At 39.1% G+C, this 15171-nt stretch overlaps 2 protein-coding genes across 2 annotated transcripts in view; both read right to left on the reverse strand.

Annotated features, from left to right (window-relative positions):
• Positions 1–1271: 1271 nt before the first annotated feature.
• On the reverse strand, positions 1272–2220 carry LOC103509095 (P protein-like). The gene is made up of 2 exons (XM_026823518.1): positions 1992–2220; positions 1272–1652 (listed from the first exon to the last, which is right to left on the reverse strand). The coding sequence occupies exons 1-2, from the start codon at positions 2160–2162 to the stop codon at positions 1272–1274; spliced, it is 552 nt and encodes a 183-aa protein (XP_026679319.1). The 5' UTR covers positions 2163–2220.
• Positions 2221–7427: 5207 nt separating this feature from the next.
• The window catches only part of LOC103509098 (P protein-like), a 31833-nt gene continuing 24089 nt past the window's right edge, over positions 7428–15171 (reverse strand). Inside the window, exons 12-14 of the mRNA XM_026823519.1 lie at positions 13144–13198; positions 8438–8671; positions 7428–8098 (exon numbers count right to left, since the gene is read on the reverse strand). Of these exons, the coding sequence (XP_026679320.1) occupies positions 7652–8098; positions 8438–8671; positions 13144–13198 (736 nt within the window). The 3' untranslated portion in view covers positions 7428–7651. The remainder of the gene's footprint in view (positions 8099–8437; positions 8672–13143; positions 13199–15171) is intronic.

Consider the following 15171-nt stretch of genomic DNA (forward strand, 5'->3'; position numbering starts at 1 on the left):
TGTGAATGCCATGGAATAAATGAGAATCATGTATGTGGAGTGTGCCACCTATTTTACGTTTTGCTGAAACATTGATGACTTTCACGAGGTAATTCCCTACATAACACTAAACACCAAAGTCACTAAACTATGTATGTGTAGGTATATTCAATTGGAATTTCTTCAAGTTTCCGATGATGTTTTTGACAATGTTGAGGTTGTAAAGCTTCCCTCTGGGAGTCTGGGGTCATCGTAGACCTCTAACAGCCTAAATTGATAATGCAATTTACAAGACTGATAAAGATTATAATATCTGGCCAGCGCTACAAGGTGTTTCCCCTATCTCTACAAATTTCACGTCCACCCTGTTTCATTCCTGTTAGCAAAGTTCGACATCTCGTGTATATCAGAGGAAATTGACCCCAGCGATGCCTGGCGAATCAAAAGTGTAAATAAAGATCTAAACAAAAGAATGCCTCACCGTTATATCAAATAGTTACAGGGTGTAGAAGAATCTTCCAGTTGTCTTGGATACTGTAAGAGTAAATGCATCGTTGAATGAACCAGTTCCCAAATGTATCACTATTGGTATTTCAAAGAGGAAACTTTGAAAACTGAAGGCCTAACTCGTGATGTGAACAAAGTAAGTAAAACTTGATCTTTTAGTACGAGTTTTAGTATTTGTGGTTAGAGCAGAGCCTTTTTACAACTTTTGGTGATATCACAGCATTACTAAGTCCCTTACAATCTCCATATTTGAATAATCTTTACACACTTGTAATGTCACCACAGTTCGCTACTCGATTAAAGCATCAGCTACTCAAAGAGTTCACCCCGAACTTTAGGCAAAGAGCTGAAAAAAACTTCAACCCTGACGGGAATTGAACCCGGGATCAAATAGAAAGTTAGATTACTTTATAACAAATAGCAAATCGATATTATTGAAATTCCTTGCTTTCACTTCTTAGATGTGAACAAAGTAAGAATTGATCTTTTCCGACAAAATGTACGGGTTTTGAATTATTTGTGGCTAAGGCAGAGCCTTTTTACAACTTTTGGGGATATCACAGCATTACTAACATTACTAAGTCCCTTGCGATCTCCATATTTGAATAATCTTTATACACTTGTAATGTCACCACAGGTCGCTACTCGATTAAAGCATCAGCTACTCAAAGAGTTCACCCCGAACTTCAACCCTGACGGAAATTGAACCCGGGATCAAATAGAAAGTTAGATTACTTTATAACAAATAGCAAATCGATATTATTGAAATTCCTTGCTTTCACTTCTTAGCCCAGCATGATCGGGTAGCCCACCCTCAAATACTGGGTAAACGTAAAGCGATAGCCATGCTGCTCCGCAATCCCGGAGCAGACCATGTTGGCTGATGATCCCATGAGGGTTCCGTTGCCGCCAAGGGATGCCCCGAGAGCCAGCGCCCACACGAGGGGCTGCAAGGGAAGGTCCAGCTGGGGGTTGTTGGCGAGGGAGGTGATAATGTGAACCATCATGGAGGAGAGGGGGATGTTGTCGAGGAAACTGGATACGAAGGCAGATACCCAGAGGATGAGGGAGATGGCGACGGGGAGACGATACGCCTCGTCTACACCCAGGATGAAGGATTCGGTCTGCATGCCGATCCACTCGATGAGGCCGAGCTTTTGAAGCGCCTGGGGAGGAGAGAATGGTTGTGGGGAGAGAATGTAATAAAGAAACAACTGAGACTTCTGAGAAAGCAAGGAGAAATTAATGAAAAATCGTTGTTAACCTTTCGGTGTCATATGGGTGACCATCAGCATCAAGGTATTCAAGGTTCCTTCTAATTTAGTGGACCCTGGAAAACAACTCTCAAGCCTATCGCTTTGTGGACTACTCCGTACGAGATTTGAGTGATTTTTCAGAAAAATCTCGAATTTCTGGAAGATTTTACGGGTGATTTTTCAGATTATTATCTGACGAATTGCGGGGGCGATGTATGTAGTAACTAGTACAGGAGATTCTTTACTCACCCCAATCAGGACGAAGAGGGCGGCAAAGAAGATCAACGTGCACCATTCGATTCGCACCAGCACCATCTCCAGTTTCTCGCCAGAGGTCAGCAGGAGTAGAAGGACAGCTCCCAACATGGCAATCCAACCGAGAGAGAGGTGTAGCTCGGGAAGAGAGTGAAGGAAGAACATGCTGATGACGAACAGAAACGAGAAGAGAGACTCGAACAGCAGCGGAACGTCCCGTATGGGGTACTGGGAACAAAAGAAGTAAGAGGCCAGCCACTCACTATCAGGTAGACCTGACAGGTACTGCTGAAAAGGTCCGCCTGCCAGGTCTATCTGATACCTGATGAGCACACACACTATCAGGTAGACCTCTTATCCTCTCTTCTCTCTCTCTCTCTCTCTCTCTCTCTCTCTCTCTCTCTGTATTTTTTCCGTGTTCGTAGCTTCCTGGTGAGCTGAAATGCTGCGAAGTTATTAGCGTGTTTTCTTCTTTTATTGACTTCTTCAGGAACGGCTAGCGGCTCATTAATATCTTTCTTACGCTGATAAACAAAAATAAGACTCACCTTTAATGAAGTTCCAAATTCCAAGCTTGACAGTACAAGAAACTTTTTTCACTGTTCATACTCTCCGAAACCAATTCTGGAAATTCCAAGAAACCGGAAATAAATCTGGAGCAAAAACTGAACACTTGTAAAAAAGAACTAAAGGTACAGATCAAAATTTTAGCACAAAGAAGAAAAAATACACAGAACTTGTCGAAATTCCTCTGAAGAAAGTTTTGAAGAAAAAGAGTCAAAACCTATCAAAAACCCGCAAAAAAATTTGAAATTGAAGAATAAAAGGATCTTTTTATCTTCCTATCAAAACTTTTGACTACGAAATTTTTGAGAAATTTAAAAAACTCGGAGAATACTTCGAAAAAAACACTCGGACAGCCAAACGCTAGACGTGCGTCAAACGCGTGATAAACCGAAACTGCCTGAACAATTTTGTTTTATCTGTTATCAAAAATTTAAATTGTTGCTCTTGGGAGTTTGCGTGGGACCCGTGATGGCGGGTTGGTAGAGATGGGTTTTCTTTTGTGGTGGTTGAATTTTTGCGGAATTTCCTTGGGAAGATGATTGAGATACAGCGAGACCGTTTGAAAATAATCCCTTTCTGTGGTATCCGTTTAGGGTAATAGTCTGTAATTAATAATTATGTAGTGATAAGTGAAAACGCCAAACAAAACCCTATTTTCGTGAGCATCTGTGTATAGCACTCTATACATCGGCCTCATTTAGATGATACTGCTGAGTTTCAGCTTCAATATCTAAAAATTTACCCAATTTGGATTAAGTTGGGTGTTCAGCACATAAATGGATATTGCTGATTAGTTTTCAGTCCTTGTCTTCACAGGACCATTAAGGGTCACATAGAAGACCTTTTTCTGGATAAATCAATATAATCAAAAGATTTTCAATCCCACCTGACGACAGAAATCGGTCAAAGTAGAAATTAGCTTCAGGGCAAGATGAACATCGTGTGCACAAGTTTTTCAAACGTGAAATGAAAAATCCAAAAATCCGAGCAGTAATAAAGTGTTTTCTAAAGTGTAATACTTTCAATGCCCCCAGGGACATAGTAGAACATTCAGGGTGCTATCAAGAAATACCTACGATAAAGTACGATTTTTTGTGACGGTCTTATCGTATGATCAAATTGATAAATCGGTCGTATGGACGTGAAAATGTGTGAAATTTGCGTACAGGCAATAAAAACGTGCGATTTATCGTTCGATCTACTCCTGAAAAGTCGTACCGTGTGAAAATTCGTACCAAGCTTTTGCTATTGTTGGGATCATTGCAAATGGAAATTAATGACAAGTTATCCACCCAAGTTCACGTCACCTGTGGACAAAACTATGCAAATTTTGGGCCCAATTTTTGAATAAACATTGTGCAAACATCTCCCTTTCATCTGGTAATTAAATAAAGTTGCTTGAGGACATACATTTCATGGAACCCCGCGGAGGAGGTTTAGGTAGAAATAATATTTACTCTAGGATTCGTGCGATTAGTCGTTGCAAGGCGCTTTTAGAGCTTTTCACAGTGAAAATTCATCAGTGAATCCGTCCAATGTAAAAGCCTATCCAATCTAGTCATTCATTGAAGATGAAGTACCTAATGATCGTTGAAATTACCTATACGGATAGAGAAAAGTAGGGATAATTTTAGTTATTTTAGCACCTATGTGTTTCAGATCTAGTCTTTTTTCCTTAATCTACATCAGATAATGAAGCGAATATGTTCCACTTTGTCGTTTAGCATTTCTACAAAACTCCATTCTTAAGAAAGTTCTCCTGGTACAACTAATTTTAGAACTGTTCCCAGTCTTCGGAGCTTCGGACTAAATACGAGTAGGTTATCGATCCCATGTTTGTAAAACTAAAACTGATAATAAGGAATTGGACACTGATCTCAGCTAGAAAATTTAAAACACTGTCTCATGTGAAAATGTAAACAGTTTTGTCAAATCGACGCCCATTTGTCAGCGAATGCCAAAATGACAAACGACTTCTGAATCTGATGAACAATGTTTATGGTCTCTGCCCCAATAAAATTGTATAATGAAGAGGTGAAATACAAGCAGATGAAAAAACGTCCCAAAAACAGCCAGGTTTCAAAAACGAAATTTCACTAATCCTTTAATCTCGGTTTTTTTTTTAATGTCATTGGACGCATTAAATTGTTATCACGTAAATTCTGATGAGTCAGTTGGTCTGGAATAGAATTAAATTGTTAAAAAATCTCATGAGGAACTTGAAAAAAAGCCTTTTAAAACTAAATAATACAAATTTAATAACTTGTAGAGATAGCGCTAGAACAAGACCAAATACCAAAAATGTCTTGGTCTCAAAGCCCCGCAGATTGAAGAACCAAAAAATCTTGTTCTTGCTGCATCGAATGAACTGATGAAACTGATCTTTACTCATGGCTCATGGCTCTATAAATCGATAGATTGTTTTATATAATATTTTATTTGGTCACTGGATCGGTTAGGCATTAGCACAAGAGCACGTAGAACTTTTCGGTAAATCAAATCATATTGGACGGTTTCAAGGTTTCACAGTAAATAACCTAGCATTAGTTAACCAATCGTTCATTCTTTGCATCTCCGAATATTTTATACACGTGAGAACCGTGAAATCTCCACGTGGATTGGATGGTTCTTTGAAATCTTTAACAAAACTTGAGGCGAAATACGCTGATCTTTCCAAGGAAACAACTAGTTATTAGGTAGTTGTTCTTGGTGTTTTGGTATCTGTGTTCTTACGTCAGTATCAATATCAACTTGGGTCCGAATTGTGTGAGAGATGTGTTTATGATTAATAAGAGCCATGTTTTGACTAACCGTTGCAAAGTTGGTTCTACATAATTTTATTAGGTAAGAAGAGTGGATAGGATAGGATCAATTTTGTCGATTATATTCTTCAGTTAGTTTGTGCTGTCCGTTTCCATTTCCAGATATTATTAACTAAACTCGTAGGTACCTAGTATTCTAAAGACTTGTGTTTTACAATTTTTTGTCAAATTGATAAACATTAAATAAACATATTGAATTGAATTGAATTGAATGCACAACTCATTCGTCTTTTTCATTGGTACCTTTGTGACCTCATTTTGGTAGCAAATAAGTACATACCTATGTGAAGGGAAAACACGAACATTTTAACTAACAAAACTTGGGAAACATTTCAGGACGTTCATGTAAACGTGTAGTATTTTTATTCCTGTTAAGAGAACTCTGGTAGAAACTAAAAACTTTCAAAGCTAAAGAAGGAATTACGAATAGTACGAGTGGGGCTGAACGTAAAATGGCTAAATAGAAAAGTCACGTCACCCAGCATGATCGGGTAGCCCACCCTCAAATACTGGGTGAACGTAAAGCGATAGCCATGCTGCTCCGCAATCCCGGAGCAGACCATGTTGGCTGATGATCCCATGAGGGTTCCGTTGCCGCCAAGGGAATCTTGTTCTTGCTGCATCGAATGAACTGATCTTTACTCATGGCTCTATAAATCGATAAATTGTTTTATGTAATATTTTATTTGGTCACTGGATCGGTTAGGCATTAGCACAAGAGCACGTAGAACTTTTCGGTAAATCAAACCATATTGGACGGTTTCAAGGTTTCACAGTAAAATAACCTAGCATTAGTTAACCAATCATTCATTCTTTGCATCTCCGAATATTTTATACCTACACGTGAGAACCGTGAAATCTCCACGTGGATTGGATGGTTCTTTGAAATCTTTAACAAAACTTGAGGCGAAATACTCTGATCTTTCCAAGGAAACAACTAGTTATTAGTTGTTGTTGGTGTTTTGGTGTTGTTGTTATTATTAGTAGGTATCTGTGTTCTTACGTCAGTATCAATATCAACTTGGGTCCGAATTGTGTGAGAGATTGGATTACACATGTGTTTATGATTAATAAGAACCATGTTTTGACTAACCGTTGCAGAGTTGGTTCTACATAATTTTATTAGGTAAGAAGGGTGGATAGGATAGGATCAATTTTGTCGATTATACTCTTCAGTTAGTTTTGTGCTTTCCGTTTCCATTTCCAGATATTAATAACTAAACTCGTAATATTCTAATGCACAACTCATTCGTCTTTTTCATTGGTACCTTTGTGACCTCACTTTGGTAGCAAATATGTAGGTACATACTCACATGAAGGGAAAACACGAACATTTTAAGTAACAAAACTTGGGAAACATTTCAGGACGTTCATGTAAACGTGTAGTATTTTCATTCCTGTTAAGAGAACTCTGGTAGAAACTAAAAACTTTCAAAGCTAAAGAAGGAAAATCTTTATACCTTCAAAGAAGGAGTCAAAACAAACAAAAGGAAAATTTCATAGCATATATCTTGTCAAAGGCTACGCAATACTAGGCATTGAAAATTTCATTAAGAATGCTCTAAAGTGCCTGATGAGGGCTCTTGATGAAATGGCATTCCTGTTTTTTGCCTTTGTGGAACGGCAAAACGTTTTGAGAACCTGATTATTTATTTATCAGTTTAAATGTCACTCGTTGTCCGCAATCCAATTCGAAACGAAATTCTACAAAGAAAGGTAATAAAACGTGTAGGTTTATATTTAATAAAAATAAATTATATTTTATTTTTGTTCATGATTGAATTGGAGAACTAAGTAAGTACAGTACCTATGACAGCAATAAACAGGGAAACAAGACAAATTGTAAATTGTAAAAATTATAGTTCAAAAACTGATGTGGCTTTACCTTGCCGTACACCGTGGATGTAAAAATGGGTAAAAATAGCTAAGGTATATACTTATACAGAGACATATTTCGATCTCTGAGGTTCCTTATCTCAATCCTCAAATTGCTTACGAGAACGAAACACATTCATTTTCCAACTCTTCAAAACTTCAAACAAATTGTAAAAATCATAGTTTAAAAACTGATGTGGCTTTACTTTGCCGTACACCGTGGATGTAAAAATGGGTAAAAATAGCTAAGGTATATATACTTATACAGAGACACATTTCGATCTCTGAGGTTCCTTATCTCAATCCTCAAATTGCTTACGAGAACGAAACACATTCATTTTCCAACTCTTCAAAACTTCAAATAATACTCCCACAAAAACACCTCGGGTTTCACGTCGTCGCGTGCCACGAAAAACAAACGTGGCACAGATACAAGTAGATGTTGGCGACCGCCACACTGCCCAGCATGATCGGGTAGCCCACCCTCAAATACTGGGTAAACGTAAAGCGATAGCCATGCTGCTCCGCAATCCCGGAGCAGACCATGTTGGCTGATGATCCCATGAGGGTTCCGTTGCCGCCAAGGGATGCCCCGAGAGCCAGCGCCCACACGAGGGGCTGCAAGGGAAGGTCCAGCTGGGGGTTGTTGGCGAGGGAGGTGATAATGTGAACCATCATGGAGGAGAGGGGGATGTTGTCGAGGAAACTGGATACGAAGGCAGATACCCAGAGGATGAGGGAGATGGCGACGGGGAGACGATACGCCTCGTCTACACCCAGGATGAAGGATTCGGTCTGCATGCCGATCCACTCGATGAGGCCGAGCTTTTGAAGCGCCTGGGGAGGAGAGAATGGTTGTGGGGAGAGAATGTAATAAAGAAACAACTGAGACTTCTGAGAAAGCAAGGAGAAATTAATGAAAAATCGTTGTTAACCTTTCGGTGTCATATGGGTGACCATCAGCATCAAGGTATTCAAGGTTCCTTCTAATTTAGTGGACCCTGGAAAACAACTCTCAAGCCTATCGCTTTGTGGACTACTCCGTACGAGATTTGAGTGATTTTTCAGAAAAATCTCGAATTTCTGGAAGATTTTACGGGTGATTTTTCAGATTATTATCTGACGAATTGCGGGGGCGATGTATGTAGTAACTAGTACAGGAGATTCTTTACTCACCCCAATCAGGACGAAGAGGGCGGCAAAGAAGATCAACGTGCACCATTCGATTCGCACCAGCACCATCTCCAGTTTCTCGCCAGAGGTCAGCAGGAGTAGAAGGACAGCTCCCAACATGGCAATCCAACCGAGAGAGAGGTGTAGCTCGGGAAGAGAGTGAAGGAAGAACATGCTGATGACGAACAGAAACGAGAAGAGAGACTCGAACAGCAGCGGAACGTCCCGTATGGGGTACTGGGAACAAAAGAAGTAAGAGGCCAGCCACTCACTATCAGGTAGACCTGACAGGTACTGCTGAAAAGGTCCGCCTGCCAGGTCTATCTGATACCTGATGAGCACACACACTATCAGGTAGACCTCTTATCCTCTCTTCTCTCTCTCTCTCTCTCTCTCTCTCTCTCTCTCTCTCTTTACAACTCTCAGAACTAAACATTGTTATGACAACTTTATTAAGTACTATTTGAAGTACACCTCTTAAGTGGACAAATCACCTTTATTTTTATTACGAGTCGTCAGTATAGAGACGAAGATTGTGTTGGAAAAACCGTGAAAGACCAGAAAGACATGAGACTTGGAAGACAGAATGACAGATTTAGTTAGCTTGGTTGGTAGCGCTAGGCCTCCGGGTTCGATTCCCCCCGGGGCAGATTTTATCCTGAACGGATAATGTTCGTTCTCGGAAAAGCTGTCTTTCTCCTATCCTGTCTTCAGTGTCTTCCTTCTCTCTTCGATTTTGGAACGATAATTCCTTAGCAGTTGCAGTTCCCTCTATCAAACCTCTTCAAAAAAAACATCGTTGTTGAACAAACAACTAATAATAGCCATTGACTACTATTTTGGGTATTTTTTCCGTGTTCGTAGCTTCCTGGTGAGCTGAAATGCTGCGAAGTTATTAGCGTGTTTTCTTCTTTTATTGACTTCTTCAGGAACGGCTAGCGGCTCATTAATATCTTTCTTACGCTGATAAACAAAAATAAGACTCACCTTTAATGAAGTTCCAAATTCCAAGCTTGACAGTACAAGAAACTTTTTTCACTGTTCATACTCTCCGAAACCAATTCTGGAAATTCCAAGAAACCGGAAATAAATCTGGAGCAAAAACTGAACACTTGTAAAAAAGAACTAAAGGTACAGATCAAAATTTTAGCACAAAGAAGAAAAAATACACAGAACTTGTCGAAATTCCTCTGAAGAAAGTTTTGAAGAAAAAGAGTCAAAACCTATCAAAAACCCGCAAAAAAATTTGAAATTGAAGAATAAAAGGATCTTTTTATCTTCCTATCAAAACTTTTGACTACGAAATTTTTGAGAAATTTAAAAAACTCGGAGAATACTTCGAAAAAAACACTCGGACAGCCAAACGCTAGACGTGCGTCAAACGCGTGATAAACCGAAACTGCCTGAACAATTTTGTTTTATCTGTTATCAAAAATTTAAATTGTTGCTCTTGGGAGTTTGCGTGGGACGCCTGATGGCGGGTTGGTAGAGATGGGTTTTCTTTTGTGGTGGTTGAATTTTTGCGGAATTTCCTTGGGAAGATGATTGAGATACAGCGAGACCGTTTGAAAATAATCCCTTTCTGTGGTATCCGTTTAGGGTAATAGTCTGTAATTATATAGTGATAAGTGAAAACGCCAAACAAAACCCTATTTTCGTGAGCATCTGTGTATAGCACTCTATACATATATCGGCCTCATTTAGGTGATATTGCTGAGTTTCAGCATCAATGTCTTCTAAAAATTTACCCAATTCGGTGTTCCAAAAAGAAGAACCAAAATTTTACCCATTTGAAAGAACGAATTGAGCTCCAAAGTTTACCTCGATGATTTTGAATTTAGTCTGTCTCATTGTCTATCTCATCTTCCACGATAATTACTGTTGAACGGTTGGCCCAATTTGGATTAAGTTGGGTGTTCAGCACATAAATGGATATTCCTGATTAGTTTTCAGTCCTTGTCTTCACAGGACCATTAAGGGTTACATAGAAGACCTTTTTCTGGATAAATCAATATAATTAAAAGATTTTCAATCCCACCTGACGACAGAAATCGGTCAAAGAACAAATTAGCTTCAGGGCAAGATGAACATCGTGTGCACAAGTTTTTCAAACGTGAAATGAAAAATCCAAAAATCCGAGCAGTAATAAAGTGTTTTCTAAAGTGTAATACTTTCAATGCCCCCAGGGACATAGTAGAACATTCAGGGTGCTTTCAAGAAATACCTACGATAAAGTACGATTTTTTGTGACGGTCTTATCGTACGATCAAATTGATAAATCGGTCGTGTGGACGTGAAAATGTGTGAAATTTCCGTACAGGGAATAAAAACGTGCGATTTATCGTTCGATCTACTCCTGAAAAGTCGTACCGTGTGAAAATTCGTACCAAGCTTTTGCTATTGTTGGGACCATTGCAAATGGAAATTAATGACAAGTTATCCACCCAAGTTCACGTCACCTGTGGACAAAACTATGCAAATTTTGGGCCCAATTTTGAATAAACATTGTGCAAACATCTCTCTTTGATCTGGTAATTAAATAATGTTGCTTGAGGACACACATTTCATGGAACCCCGCGGAGGAGGTTTAGGTAGAAATAATATTTACTCTAGGATTCGTGCGATTAGTCGTTGCAAGGCGCTTTTATGAATAAACATTGTGCAAACATCTCCCTTTCATCTGGTAATTAAATAAAGTTGCTTGAGGACATACATTTCATGGAACCCCGCGGAGGAGGTTTAGGTAGAAATAATATTTACTCTAGGATTCGTGCGATTAGTCGTTGCAAGGCGCTTTTACATTCTTCAATTTTCGTGTAGTAACCATGACCGGGTGATGTCTAATCAGAGCGTCAATTCGCAACATGACACCCTGGTAGCCTGGTACTCCGAATGACCTTACCTTGTATGTCCAACATACCATCCGATATGTTAGCACTGGATTCTTTATGTTCATAAAATTTTATAGTTAATGGAAAAAAAAAAAACAAAAAGGGTACTGAAGCAGAAGCAAAGTGGAGAAAGATATAAAAACAGTGATGCAATTAGATCGAGAGAGAGAGAGAGAGAGAGAGAGCGAGAGAGAGAGAAATAGAGAGGGAAAAAACAGATAAGAAAGAGACAACTTAATGACAAGAAGATAATCATTAAAAAAGGACAAGAAAGGAAAACACTTGGACGCAGAGAGGGAGAAGGAGAGAGAGGGAAGAAAGAGAGAGAGACAGAGAGAGAGAGGGAGAGAGAGAGAGGAGAAAGCTAAGTCATTAAACGAAATGTGTGGACCTTTCAATAAAATGAGCGGACATTCTAATGGATATAGCGGCATTGATAGAAAGTTTGGGTAGAAATACATAAATTATGGGAAAAATGAGAGAGAGAGAGAGAGAGAGAAAGAGAGGGGGAGAGAGAGAAAGAGAGGGAGGGAGGGAGAGAAAGAGAGGGGGGAGAGAGAGAGAATTGAATTGAATGTGGTACATTTATTTTAACAGCTAAGGTCTAAGAGAGAGAGAGAGAGTGAAAGAGAAGGACCAAACTGGTCACTTACCTTTTTCTGCAGTTGTTCCAGAGGCGTTTTGTATGATTCCATGGGAATTGTGTAGCTGAAACAGGAATAAAAGCCAATATTTAAATCTAGAAACCAGCAAAACAGGAAGATGACCAGAACTAAGACCTCTTCAGCAAGCAGGAAGAATTACTGAGGACCATATTTATGAACAAAATACTGACTCTCTGTTGTAGCATGTCCACTCTCAAGCTGCACTGAAGCATCGAGTCCAAACTTTCTGATGGTCCAAAATTTGTTTCAGTCTAACTTTTTATTCATAAAATGGGAGTTAAGACACCAAATATGTACCTCCAGAATCTGGGTGTAAGATCAAAATCTGCTGTGCTTTGCTGTACCTACAGCAAAACGTATTATTTTCCAAAATAAATGGCGCTGATAATGAGTAGATACCTACCTTTTTTTTTTTTTTTTTTCAACAAAACCATCAGTGAATCCGTCCAATGTAAAAGCCTATCCAATCTAGTCATTCATTGAAGATGAAGTACCTAATGGAGCAGTTGCAAATGGGTAAAAATTATAAATAAATGGTCGATTCCTATGTAAAAAGTTGCAGTGAAAATTCATCAGTGAATCCGTCCAATGTAAAAGCCTATCCAATCTAGTCATTCATTGAAGATGAAGTACCTAATTGTATATATGGGTTTTCAAAGGGTTCTCATTCTCATTCACAACCCCTCTTTTTTCGGAACAGAGGAATAGAATTTCCAAAAAATTTACATTGATCAGCTTCATAGACATTTCGGTTCTGAAAAAAAAATCTTTGTCCTTGCAGTATTTTCATGATTTTGGGAATTTTACGAGGTAGAAAAGTGTTGTTACATTGCTTTAACTTCAAGCTTCTCAGATTCTATCCCACCCACTATACTACAAGTGGGGAATCTAAAATGAAAAAAATATTTATGAAAATCTTCCCCTCATCTTCCCCTTGAAGCGCAAAAAAGCGGAGCAGGTTCGAAAAAAAAAAAAAAAAAAAAAAAAAAAAAAAAAAAAAAAAAAAAAGGTTTTCCGGAAAGAGAGGGAGGGAGAGAAAGAGAGGGGGGAGAGAGAGAATTGAATTGAATGTGGTACATTTATTTTAACAGCTAAGGTCTAAGAGAGAGAGAGAGAGAGAGAGTGAAAGAGAAGGACCAAACTGGTCACTTACCTTTTTCTGCAGTTGTTCCAGAGGCGTTTTGTATGATTCCATGGGAATTGTGTAGCTGAAACAGGAATAAAAGACAATATTTAAATCTAGAAACCAGCAAAACAGGAAGATGACCAGAACTAAGACCTCTTCAGGCCTCACTCTAATAAATATAAATAAAAAAAAGACCTCTTCAGCAAGCAGAAAGAATTACTGAGGACCATATTTATGAACAAAATACTGACTCTCAAGCTGCACTGAAGCATCGAGTCCAAACTTTCTGATGGTCAAAAATTTGTTTCAGTCTAACTTTTTATTCATAAAATGGGAGTAAAGGACCAAATATGTACCTCCAGAATCTGGGTGTACGATCAAAATCTGCTGTGCTTTGCTGTACGTACAGCAAAACGTATTATTTTCCAAAACAAATGGCGCTGGTAATGAGTACCTACCTACCTAGAGAGGGAGAAGGAGAGAGAGAGAGAGACAGACAGAGAGAGAGAGGGAGAGAGAGGAGAAAGCTAAGTCATTAAACGAAATGTGTGGACCTTTCAATAAAATGAGCGGACATTCTAATGGATATAGGGGAATTGATAGAAAGTTTGGGTAGAAATACATATGGGAAAAATGAGAGAGAGAGAGAAAGAGAGGGGGAGAGGGAGAGAGACAGAGAGAGAAAGAGAGGGAGGGTGAGAGAGAAAGAGAGGGGGAGGAGAGAGAGAATTGAATTGAATGTGGTACATTTATTTTAACAGCTAAGGTCTAAGAGAGAGAGAGAGAGAGAGAGAGAAAGAGAGGGTTACCTTTGGACAGAGTAATGTGTAGATCTGACTACAATGATTACTAATGGTGAGTTTCACCAATGACTTAATGAGAGATTTCGCTAACGGGAGAATTTACAATGATCCAAAAAGGAGCTTTTAATGATGCAAATAGGAGTTTTTAATGATCCAAAAAGAAGGAGTTTTTAAATACTCCTTTTTGAATAGTTAAAAACTCCTTTTTGGATCATTAAAAATTCTCCCCCTTTAATTAAATCTCTCATTATGTCGTTGGTGAAATCCACCATTAATCTTAACTGAACATTGATTACTGATTACTAAAACCCTTACATATTAAAATAAATTATTATAAGCTACTTATTTTCTATTCTTCTTAGAGACCCTCTTCGAATGAAATCATGTCTTGGGTGGATATGGAAACATTGGTGCTCTTGTTCTCTATGATGGTCCTGGTTTCCATCTTTTCCGAGTCTGGAGCGTTTGATTGGTTGGCAGTCCTGGCTTACCGGGTAAGTTAACAGTGATCAAATATTATTTTCAGCTAAAGATCTTAGACTGTGTCTTAAAATAGCAGCGGACACGATTTCCACTTCCTCAAACCTCCGGGGACTAAAGAGAATTTAGGATTAGGAAGATCCCTCAGTCACGGCACTTCAATAAATCTCGTAGGACATTTCAAATAAAGTTTCCTAACGGGGAGACGATACGCCTCGTCCACACCCAGGATGAAGGATTCCGTCTGCATGCCGATCCACTCGATGAGGCCGAGCTTTTGAAGCGCCTGGGGGGGAGCGAAAGGTTGATTAAGTAATATTAAGAAACAACTGAGACTTTTGAGAAAGCCACGAGAGAAATTGGAGAAAAATCGCAAACATTTTGGTCACATAAGGGTGACCATCGACATAATTTAGTGGACAATAACTCTCATGTTTTTTTTATGTACGTACGATTTTTGGGTGATTCTAATATTTGGTAGAATTTACGGGTAATTTTCCAGAATATTACCTACCAAATTGCAGACATAGTGTCCAACTTTCGGGTACAAGAGTTTCTTTACTCACCCCAATCAGGACGAAGAGGGCGGCAAAGAAGAGCAACGTGCACCACTCGATTCGCACCAGCACCATCTCCAGTTTCTCGCCAGAGGTCAGCAGGAGTAGAAGGACAGCTCCCAACATGGCGATCCAACCGAGAGAGAGGTGTAGTTCGGGGAGAGAGTGAAGGAAGAACATGCTGATGACGAACAGAAACGAGAAGAGAGACTCGA

This window comes from Diaphorina citri, unplaced genomic scaffold, assembly GCF_000475195.1.
Source record: "Diaphorina citri unplaced genomic scaffold, Diaci psyllid genome assembly version 1.1 scaffold467, whole genome shotgun sequence".
Classification (NCBI taxonomy): Eukaryota; Metazoa; Arthropoda; class Insecta; order Hemiptera; family Psyllidae; genus Diaphorina; species Diaphorina citri.

What these genes read in the sequence shown, in the direction of transcription:
- LOC103509095 (XM_026823518.1), bottom strand. Translation starts at nt 2,162, where the DNA reads ATGTTCTTCCTTCACTCTCTTCCCGAGCTACACCTCTCTCTCGGTTGG. An exon ending in CCCTCTTCGTCCTGATTGGG is followed by an intron (nt 1,653 to 1,991) that starts GTGAGTAAAGAA and finishes TCTCCTCCCCAG; the next exon opens with GCGCTTCAAAAGCTCGGCCT.